This window comes from Nannospalax galili, unplaced genomic scaffold, assembly GCF_000622305.1.
Source record: "Nannospalax galili isolate Female #2095 unplaced genomic scaffold, S.galili_v1.0 scaffold259, whole genome shotgun sequence".
NCBI lineage: Eukaryota > Metazoa > Chordata > Mammalia > Rodentia > Spalacidae > Nannospalax > Nannospalax galili.
This window is the reverse complement of record NW_008344750.1, coordinates 2,991,623-3,002,789: the sequence shown is the minus strand read 5'-3', so window position 1 is coordinate 3,002,789 and position 11,167 is coordinate 2,991,623. Positions and strand designations below refer to the sequence as shown.

Sequence of the window (11,167 nt, the reverse complement as noted above, 5' to 3'; positions counted from 1 at the left end):
CCTCCCCCCCCCCCTCCCCCTCCCCCTCCTCTTTTTTTTTTTGAGACATGATCTCACTATATAACTCAGAGTAGCATGGAACTCCCTATGCAGCCTAGTCTGGCTTCAAACATGTTTTTCTGCATCTGCCTGGAAGTCCTAGGATTATAGTCATGCACCATACCTGGCTACAATATGAGGTTTTTTGTTTGTTTTGGGGGGGTTTGTGTGTGCACGTGTGCATGTGTGTGTGTGTGTGGTGTATGTTTGTGGTGCATGCATAGCTGTGGGGGTGTACATCTGTGTTTACAAGCACAGGCCAGAGAAGGGCATCCAGTTCCTCCTCTTTGTCTGCCTTATATCTTTGAGACAGTCTCCTTATATCTGTCTTCCTTATATCTTTGAGACAGTCTCTCTCCCTGAACCTGGAACTCACTTCCCTGTCTCCATCTCCTATAGCACTGGGGTCACAGCTTGTTACACGAGTGCCGGGATCCAAACTCAGCTCCTCGTGGTTGCACAGCAAGCACTCTCAAACACTAAACCATCTCTCCAACAATCTAAGTTTTTTAAACCTCATCACAGGCTAGATTTGATGGAGCATGCCTTGTAATAGTTTAAGGTCATCCTCAGAAACACAGTGAGTTTGAGGTCAGTCTGGGGTATATGGGACTCTGTCTCAAAAAATCTAGGAGGCTGGAGAGATGGCTCAGGTGTTAAGAGTTGTGGCTACTCTTGCAGAGGACCTGGGTTTGGTTCCCAGCACCCATATGGCAGATAATAACCATTCATAACTCCAGTTCCAAAGGATCCAATGCCCTCGTCTGGCCTCTGAGAGCACTGCACAAGGGTGCACTTACATGCAGGTAGAACACTCACGCACTAAAATAAATAAAAATTTTAAAACAACTAACAGAACTGGAGATGGCTCAGTGGTTAAGAGTGCATGCTGCTCTTGCAGAGAATCTGAGTTTGTTTCCCAGTATCCATATTAGGCAGTTCACAACCATCTAACTCCAGGTCCAGGAGATCTAGTACCCTCTCTGGCCTCCTCAGGTACTGTACTCATGCACAAACCCACATTCAGATACACAGATATTCACTTAATTAAAAGTAAAAATGGGACCAGGTGTAGTGGTATATGCTTTTAATCCCAGCTCTCAAGAGGCAGAGGCAGATGGATCTCTGTGAGTTCCAGACCAGCCTGATCTATACAGTGAGCTCAAGGCCAGCCAGAGCTACATAGTAAGACTGTTTCAAAAATGAATAAGTAAATAAATAAAAGGGGAAAACACAAAACACAACTCACTAAAGTTTATTAACAAAATTATTGGTGTAGGAGTAACAAGAACCTGATCTATCTCTTCCTCTCCCTCTCTCTCTTTCTAAAGAGTCTTGCTATATAGCCCAGGCTGGCTTCTTACTCATGATCCTCCTGCTTCAGTCTCCCAGGTGCTAGGAATACAAGTATGCACCATTATCAGATAACCACTGTTTATTGAGCATATACTATATACTAAACGCTAATCCTCACAGTAGATATTTAAAACAATGAGGGGCTGGCCAAGATGGCTCAGCAATAAAGTGATTGCCATGCAAGCCTGACAACCTGAGTTCAATTCCTGGCATCTATGTAAAGGCAGAGAGAATAGATTCCACAAAGTTGTCTTCTGACCTCCACACATGCTGTGGCATGTGTGTACCCTACATATACATCACACAGACAATAATAAACAAATAAATGAGTTAAAACAATGAAGCTCAGAGATGTTCTGTGCCTTATTCAAGGATGGTTTGATCCCCAGGCCCACATGGCAGGAGAGATCTGACTCCTAAGAGTTGTCCTCTGATCTCCACACACATACCACATTATGCATGTGCTCATGCACACAGACACACACACACTTTTTTTTTTTGAGAAAGGGTCTCACTATGTAGCCCTGGCTGGCCTGGAACTCCCAATGGAGACTAGGATAGCCTTGAACTTGGACAGACCCACTTGCCTCTGCCTCCTGGGTGCTGGGATTAAAAGTGTGCACCACCATGCCCAACATAATTTTTTTTTAATGCAATAAAAGATTTCCCAGGGCTGGAGAGATGGGTCAGTGGTTAAGAACACTGGTTGTTCCCGACATGGGTGCACTTATCTACATGCAGGCAATACACTCATACACATAAAATTTAAAAATACTAAATATTAAAAAAAAAAAGGTGCCGGGCGTGGCACATGCCTTTAATCCTAGCACTTGGGAGGCAGAAGCAGGCAGATCTTTGTGAGTCTACATAGTGAGTTCCAGGACAGCTGGGGCTACAAGGAGACCCTATCTCAACGAAAAAAAAAAAAAAACAAAAAAAGATGATTTCCCTGAGCCTGGCATGGTGGCACATGCCTTTAATTCCAGCACTTGGGAGGCAGAGACAGGCAAATCTATGTCTACACAGTGAGTTTCAGGCCAGCTGGGGCTATTCTACGAGGAGACCCTGTCTCAAAAAGACCAAAAAAAAAAGATGATTTCCCAGGAGGCTATTTTAGCACTGACATTATGTGTGTCTGCAGAAATTGTTTGAGGCATAGGCTTGGGCAATGGGTAACACATGTGTTCATCAGGCACCAGACCTTTCATAAGTATGGCCTCTTTAATCCTCAACAATCCTATGGTGATGTGACAGAGCACTTGCTCAGCATGCGTAAGGCCCTGGATTCTATCCCTAGCACCACAAAATAATCCTATCAGACACATCCTGTTCCCTTCCTTTAACAGATGAGGAGCCAGCCTAAAGCTTGAAGAAATCAAATGAAATGTATAAGCCTCCACAAAAGGCTGAGTTTGCAAGATACACTCTGGGTTCATTTCACATCAGCTTTCCTCATTACTGGGCACCCAGGTGAAGGACACAAACTCCTCTATCCCAGCTGTCCAAAAGTACCAATGCACAGTGCTCTAATGTTAAGATCTACTCTAATGGAACTCTATGGCTTCCCTTGGGCTGGGACGGGGCAACCCTGCTTCTTTTCCACGGGTGTGGAGAGAGGTGTTCTCACTTCTTTAGCAAACATTCTTTGAGTACACTGTCCTCAAACTTGTGGGGATGCCAGGCTAGGGAAACAGAAAAATGAGAGAACAATTAGGGAAAGACAGGTTAGCACAAGGTCAGAAGAGCTAAGGGTGGTAAGTGCAGAGACGGGGGTAACACTGGCACTGCATGGAGGAGGGAGGAGCAGCCTAGTCAGGGGAAGCCAAGCCCGGGAAAGCCAGAGCTGAGCCTCCCTCTCCGCCAGGAGGCCACCAGAGGTGGTGCAAAGGGCAGGGTGCATCCGGAGACCTGGTTCCTAGATCCAGGGCTACCTAGGCATGGCGCAGAGACTGTTCTTGGGCAACTCTCTCACCCCCTCTGTTGACCCACCTGTACATTCTGGGTTGAGGAAGCAGTTTGTTCAGCCATAGTCCTTGGGAATTCCCCACTGTACCCCAGCCCTCATCTCCTCCATCTGTAACTTCCGGAGGGAGGAGCTGTCCGGCCCAGAGGCTCCCAGAGCGCGCTAAACAGGCAAAGGGCCACTACTTCTATCCTCTGCCTCCTCCCACGCTCCAGAACGCAAGGCCTGTCTCTCCTATTTTTTTTTTTTCCTCTCAGTTCAGACCCAGGTCCCCAACATAACAAAGACCCTGCCCAGCTGGGCGTGGTAGTGTACACCAGCAATCTCAACAATTAGAGAAGGCTGAGGAAGGAGGATTCCGAGTTCGAATCATACACAGTGTGACCTCTTTTCCAAATCAAGACCTTACCCACCTTTCTCACCTCCCCCATTCTTTTCCAGACTCTCCTTAGGCCTAGATCCTGGCTCCGGACTAACCCCTGAATTCCAAACCTACGAGTCTCTGCTCATTCTGGTCCCCGACCCTGCCCCTGTACGAGGCACGCGGCTACCCTCTCCAGCTTCTCACCGCACAGCAGCCGCAGTCACAGGGTCCCCAAGTCGGGGTCCCGGGTTCCCCAGCAGCCGCCGCGCTGCTGCAGAGATGATGCACAGCCGCGGAGCCATGTTGGAGCAGCGCAGGTTGGACAAAGGCCCCGCCCCAGCCCAGCGGCGGAGGCGGGCGCAGGAAGGGCACGCCCCTCCGTCTCCCCACCCCACCCTCCCCCCCGCCCTGCGATCTGGTGGGAGTCCACCCCAGAAGACTCTCAACTCCGCGGAGGCTTGGGCCCAGTCCATACCCACCACCACTGGCTGGCTTTGTTACTTTGAACAACCCCTTTCCCACTCTGTACCTCAGTGTTCTCCTCGGTAAATGGGAGCATCAAATAATAAGTCCTGGGATTCTGAGCATGAGCCAAAGAGGATCTGTGTATTCCTAAAACTGTATACATTATGTGTGCCTATGAGTTCCCTTCCCACTTCGATGCTGCGGTGCTGGCAGTGGTACCCTGAGACTCCCTTTTAAGATTTAGTTTTAATTATGAACGTTTGTGTGTTTGTGTGTTATGTACGTTTGTGTGTTTGTGTTTTGCGTGCAGGTGTCCATGGAGGCCAGAGACATCAGATCCTTCTGGATGGTGAATCACAGGCACACACACTTGGGTGGGTGCTGGGCACCAACTCAGGTCCTCTGCAAGAGCAGTACCCATTCTTAACTGCTGAACCATCTCTTCAGCCTCTCAGACAATTTAAGACAGCTGGGCAAAGCTCTGAGCAAGCAGAATGCTTTCTCTCCAGAGTTGATGTGTGATGGTTTACACTTTTAATCCCAGCATTTAAAAAACTGAGGCACAGGTAGTGGGAGCCCCTGGAAGTGGTCAGTGCCTTTAATCCCAGTACTCAGGAGGTAGAGGTATGCAGATCTCTGTGAGTTCAAGGCCAGCCTGATCTACATATCGAGTTCCAGGCAATGTGGGGCTACAAGGAGACCCTGTCTTGAAAAGATAACAACAAAAAGCTTAGGCAAGAGAATCAGGGCTACATAGTGAGTTTGAGCCAACTTGGGCTACAGTATGAGCTCTTGTCTAATGAAAAGCCTTCTCTCTACCATCTCATTCACCTCTGGGGCCTTTTTACCTGCTTTTCTCCCATGCCTACCCCTTTTGCCTTCCCTGCAAACAAATTGTTTCTCAGCCCACACAAACAGGAACAGAAAGCCTGCTGACCCCTGTGGAATGGGAAGAGGGACCCAAGGACAGAGACACAGCAACTAAGAGAATGTCTGCCCACTGACTGGTAACTCTTTCTGGGTGTGCCTGGGCTTGTGGAGGGCATGACTGATTTCCTGACTCCTTCAATTCAATTGAGCTGGTGAGGTCTCATCTAAGCTCTGGAGACACCAAAGTTTGGCAGAACAAGTCCTATTTATACCTCTTGGAAAGCAGGGCATCGTGGAGCAAACAAATGTCAGATTCCCACTGACTAAAACCTATAGGGCAGAGGTCTTTGCTACCCTCCACCCCTCTCTCATCTCTGACCTATTATTTAGAGAATAAGTGGAAAATATGCACAAAATAATTTTGCCAAATGTGATAGAAGGAACATTCTTTACAGGATTCAATAGCTGTGAAGTTGTTCTGTAAAGAGATTAAATTATTATCTCTCTCTCTCTCTCTCTCTCTCTTTCTCTGTGTGTGTTTGTATGTGTTTGTGGGTGTCTGTGTTCCTTCATCACTGTCCACTTTTTATTTTTTATCTTTCTGAGACAGGGTCTCCCTATAGTCCCAGCTGGACTGGAACTCACTATGTAGACCAGGCTGGCATTGAAATCACAGAGATCTGCTTGTCTCTGTCTCTTGAGTGATTGGATTAAAGACATGAGCCACCACACCTGGCTCACTTTATTTTTAAGACAGGGTGTCAGGCTCCAGAGATGACTCAGCATTTAAGAGCACTAACTGCTTTTGCAAATAACCCAGATTTGGTTCCCAGCACCCATATGGAAGCTAACAACAGTCTGTAACTCCAGTTTCAGGGAATCCAGTGCTCTCTTCTGGCATCCACAGGCAATTTACAACATAGGTGCACTTATATACATGCAGACAAAACACTCATACACATAATGACAGGGTATCTCACTGCCCTGGAACTCAACAAGTAGACTAGGCTAGCTAGCCAGTGAGCCCTAGGGATCCTCTTGTCTATGCTTCACCAGCATTGGGATTACAAGCCACCACCCCACATGTGATACTGAAAATCAAACTCAGGTCCTTGAGCTTGTACTGACTGAGGGATCTTCCCAACCCAAGAAGTTAGCTTCAAACTGTAGGGTTTTTTTCCCTTGCATTTTCCTTAAGATGCTGTACTGAATACATTAGTTGTATGATTTGTTTACAAAGGAAATTGTGTATTAATCAATATGATAAATGGAAAGCAGAATCAGTTGTCACAGCAGGTGAAACCATCAAAATAAATGTAATGAAAACAGGAGTGTTGACACTTGTAGCTAAGGCAGAAGGCTGGGAGCCTGCATCTTTACTGTGTTTAGCAAAGTGAAGCAGGTAAAGGGAGTCAAAGATACAATTGGATTCAGTTGCTACTTAGGGTTTTCAGGACTGAGAGGGAGTGGGCTCTTCATTCTAGAAGTCAGTGTGTTCCCCACAGGGTCCCCAGTCCACTGCCACTCAGGAAAATCCCAGGTGGTTAGATGGGGAATCAGCAAATAGAGACATTGCTGGTGTCACATGATGGAATCTTCTCTTCCTTTAAGATCAGGAGGCTGGAGAGATGACTCAATGATTAAAAGCACTTGCTGCTTTTCCAAAGGACGTGGATTTGGTTCCCAGCACCCACATGGCAGCTAACAACCATCCTTAACTCCACTTTCAGGGGATCTGACACCTTCTGGTCTCTGTGGGCATTGCATTGCATGTGTGCACTTACATGCAGGCAAAATACTCATACACATAAAATAAATATAAATAAATTTAAAAAGTAAAAATAAAAGAATCAAGGGACTGGAGAGGTGGCTCGGCTGTTAAGAGCACCTGTAGAAGACCCAAGCTCAGTTCCCAGCAGCCATGTTGGGTGCCTTACAACTGCTGGTAGAACCAGTTCCAGGATATCCAATGCCCTCTTTTGGTTTCCAAGGGCACTTGCCCATGCATGTGGTACACATAAACTCACAGGTACACACACATACACATAAATAATTTTTAATTTTATTTATTATTTTTATTTTATGTGTATGCATGTATTGCCTGCATGTAAGTAAGTGTACCTATGTCGTGCAATGCCTGCAGTCAGAAGAGGCTGTTGGATCCCCTGGGACTGGAGTTACAGACAGTTGTTAGCTGCCATGTGGGTGCTGGGATTCAAACCGGGGTCTTCTGCAAGAACAACTATTGTTCTTAGCTGCTGAGCCATCTCTCCAGCCCCATAAATCTTTTTTGGGTAGGGGGGTCTTTTTGAAGCAGGGTCTCCCTGCTGTAGCCCCAGCTGTCCTGGAACTCACTATGTAGACCAGGCTGGCCTTGAACTCACAGAGATCCACCTGCCTCTGCCTCCCAAGTGCTGGGACTACAGGCGTGTGCCACCACACCCAGCATAAATCTTTTTTTTTTATGTGTTTGAGTGTATTGCCTGCATGTGTGTAAGTACATCCAGGTTATGCAGTGCCCGTGGAGGTCATCAGATCCCCTGAAACTGGAGTTACATTTGTTAGCCACCATGTGGGAGCCAGGAATCTGACCTCAGTCCTCTGCAAGAGCAGTCTGTGCTCTTAGCTGCTGAGCCATCTCTCCAGCCCCATAAATAAACCTTTAAAAAAAAAAAAAGAATGGAAGCTGGGCATGGTGGTGCATGCCTTTAATCCTAGCACTTGGGAGGCAGAGGCAGGTGGACCTCTGTGAGTTCAAGGCAAGCCTGGTCTACATAGTAAGTTCAGGTCAGCTGGGGCTACAGGGAGACTCTGTCTCAAAAAGACAAAAACGGGGCTGGAGAGATGGCTCAGCGGTTAAGAACACTGTTCTTGCAGAAGACCTGGGTTCGAATCCCAGCACCCACATGGCAGCTAACAACTGTCCTAACTCCAGTTCCAGGGGATCGGACAACTCTTCTGTCCTCCGCAGGCATTGCATGATACAGGTGCACTTACCTACATGCAGGCAATACATGCATACACATAAAATAAAAATAAGAGCTGGGCATGGTGGCGCACACCTGTAGTCCCAGCACTTGGGAAGCAGAGGCGGGTGGATCTCTGAGTTCAAGTCCAACTTCGTCCACATAGCTAGTTCCAGGCCAGCTGGGGCTACAGGGAGACCCTGTCTCAAAAAGACCAAAAATAAATAAATAAACAAATAAATAAATAAATAAAATATTTTTTAAAAAAGAAGAATGGGCACCTGCACTCATGTGCACATACCCACATGCAGACAAAAATATTTTTTCAAAAAAGAATGAAGTGGCCGGGTGTGGTGGCGCACACCTTTAGTCTCAAAAATACACACACACACACACACACACACACACACACATACACACACACAAAAGAATGAAAGTATGGTTTTGGTCTAGTCAATGGTAGAGTGCTTGCCTATCATACACAAGGCCCTTGGTTGTGGTTCAGTCTTCAGCACCAGCACCACATACACACATACACAAAATCATTTTCAGAAGAATCAAGTGTAGCTAGGTGTGGGAGCACATGCCTCTACTTCCAGCAGTTAGGCTGAGGCAGGAAGATCACAGGGTCCAGAACAACCCAGGCTACATAGTGAGACTCTATCTCAAAACAAAACAAAACAAAAAATAATTAAGTACAGCAGACCAATCAAAGAGATGAGAATGACTACTTCTGCAGGCCTCGTAGGAGGGTTGACTTTAATCCAGATTTCAAAGGATGAATAGTTTTCCAGGAACGTGGATTGGCAAGAGGAGCCTAAAAAGCAAGGTATGCACAGTATAGTCAGCCCAGTATCTGGTGGAAAAATTAGTTCTAGGACCGCAGTGGATGCAAAACTCTGTGTATGTTTAAGTCCTTTATTATACTATTGTATAACATCTCCAAATAATGTGCACACATCTTGCTGTATACTTATATTACTTGTTGTCATTGTGACAACAGAGTTCTGATACAGGGTCTCACTGTATAGACCAAGCTGGCCTGAAACCCAAGATCCACCTGCTTCTGCCTCCTAAGTACTAGGATTAAAGCTGTACATGACCACATTTTGGTTTTTTTTTTTTTTTTTTTTTTTTTTTTTTGTCATGATACTGGGAATTGAACTCATGGTCTTGGGTATACTAGACAAGAACCACCACTGAACTATACATGCAATATTTCCAACCATTTTTTTCTAAACTTTTTTTTGAGACAAGGTCTCACTAAATTGCCCAGGCTGGCCTTGAACTTGCAACTCTTTTGCCTCAGCCTCTCAAGTAGCTGGGATTACAGGCCTGCACCACAAGCTCAGTTAGCATCTTTGGATTACTTCTTTATTTATTTATTTATTTATTTATTTGTCTTTTTGAGACAGGGTCTCCCTGTAGTCCCAGCTGACCTGAACTCACTATGTAGACCAGGCTGGCCTTGAACTCACAGCGATCCACCTGCCTCTGCCTCCCGAGTGCTGGGACTAAAGGTGTATGCTATCATACCCGGCTTTGAATTACTTCTAATACCTGTGACACCAAAATCTGTGTTAATAGTTGTTATACTGTAGTATTCATGGAATAATGACAAGAAAAAAAAAAGCCGTACATGTTTAGTACATGTGTAGTTTTTTTTTTTTTTTTGGTTTTTTTTTTGGTCTTTTATTGACAGGGTCTCCCTGAAGCCCCTCCTGGAACTCTCTGTTTAGACCAGGCTAGCCTCAAACTCACAGAGCTCCACCTGCCTCTGCCTCCTGAGTGCTGGGACTAAAGGTGTGTGCCACCACACCCAACTATATGTGTAGCTTTTTCCCAAATATTTCCAATACACAATTGATTGAATGCACAGATGTAGAACCCATGGATAAAAAGCACCAACTATTAGGCTAGAGAGATGGCTCAGTAGTTAAGAGCACTGACTGCTCAGGTTCAGTTCCCAGCACCTACATGATACCTAACAACAGTCTGTATCTCCAGTTCCAGGAGATTTGATGTCCTCTTCAGGCCTCTGTGGGCATTGCAAACACATAGAACACTTACATATTTTATGTATACATAAAATAAAAATAAATTTAAATCATATTTTAAATTAAAAAATTTTAAACTATAATAAATAATTTCACAGACTGCAAAGCAAAAATGTTAATATTTGTTGGAAAATATACCCAACCTTTTCCCTTAACAAAAATACTGGCTGACAACAACAACACTTAAAAATTTTCTAGGCACCTGGTGTGGAAAGTGCTGGCAAATGACTATTTTGCTGACTGCTGCTAGTCTGTCCTCACACCAACCATAGGCATCATTTACTCAGAGAGTCAGCACAGTAAGTTCCAGTGTATTTCAAAATGGGAGAAACTTCATTATTAACATTGGAAATTCCCTTCAGCTTGGGATGATGGGATGGGACCCAAAGGAGGAGATTTCTATTAACAAAGCCCTTGGCTTTCTGATTGAGTTGTCAGGACCATTTTTGGTGGCCATGGAAGCAGGCCAGGACCCCACAGGGCTTGTGAGGGAGCCTTTAAAAAGTGATACTTAAGCAGCTGACTGGGCAGCTGGGCATGGGTGGGGGACACTTAGCTTTAATTTCAGCTTGACCATAGATTTTTGGGGGGCCTCTGTGTGCACTTGTGGGTATGGCATAAAATTGCAGAACCTGCTTAGGATAAGAGCTCCTGGCTCCAAGTGCTGTCTGGTGAACCTGAGGGTCCTGGGAACATTGTGACATTGTGACATTGTGGTCACAGTCTGCACATGAGGTCTTCAGGAACTTCAGAGGGTGCAGCAGCAGGAGTGGCTGCCATACATGGTCACTGTGCAATGGCTGTCATCTGCATGTGCTCTAGGAGCTGCTTGCAGTAGGTGGCTGTGATGGCTAATCCTGGGTGTCAACTTGATTGGATCTGGGATTAACTGAAATGAAAGAGATCTTGATTAGATCATCTAAAGCCGGAAGACACACCCTAAATGTGTGCGTTACCGTCTGATGGCAGCCAGTATAAAAGACCAAGGCAGAGGAGAATGCCATGCTTCTTGCTGCTTGCCTTCTCTCTCGCTGGTGAGTTCGTCTTGCTGCTGTAGACTGAAGGCTAGCTGATCTTTTGAAATTCG

General features: G+C 45.7%; 1 protein-coding gene and 1 pseudogene across 1 annotated transcript in view; both read right to left on the bottom strand.

Moving 5' to 3' along the window:
* Nipsnap1 (nipsnap homolog 1) overlaps positions 1-4,057 on the bottom strand; it is a 27,373-nt gene extending 23,316 nt beyond the window's left edge. Inside the window, exon 1 of the mRNA XM_008841088.3 lies at positions 3,927-4,057. Coding sequence (XP_008839310.1) covers positions 3,927-4,024 — 98 coding nt within the window. The 5' untranslated portion in view covers positions 4,025-4,057. The remainder of the gene's footprint in view (positions 1-3,926) is intronic.
* A 6,809-nt stretch (positions 4,058-10,866) lies between these two features.
* LOC103740486 overlaps positions 10,867-11,167 on the bottom strand; it is a 9,447-nt pseudogene continuing 9,146 nt past the window's right edge.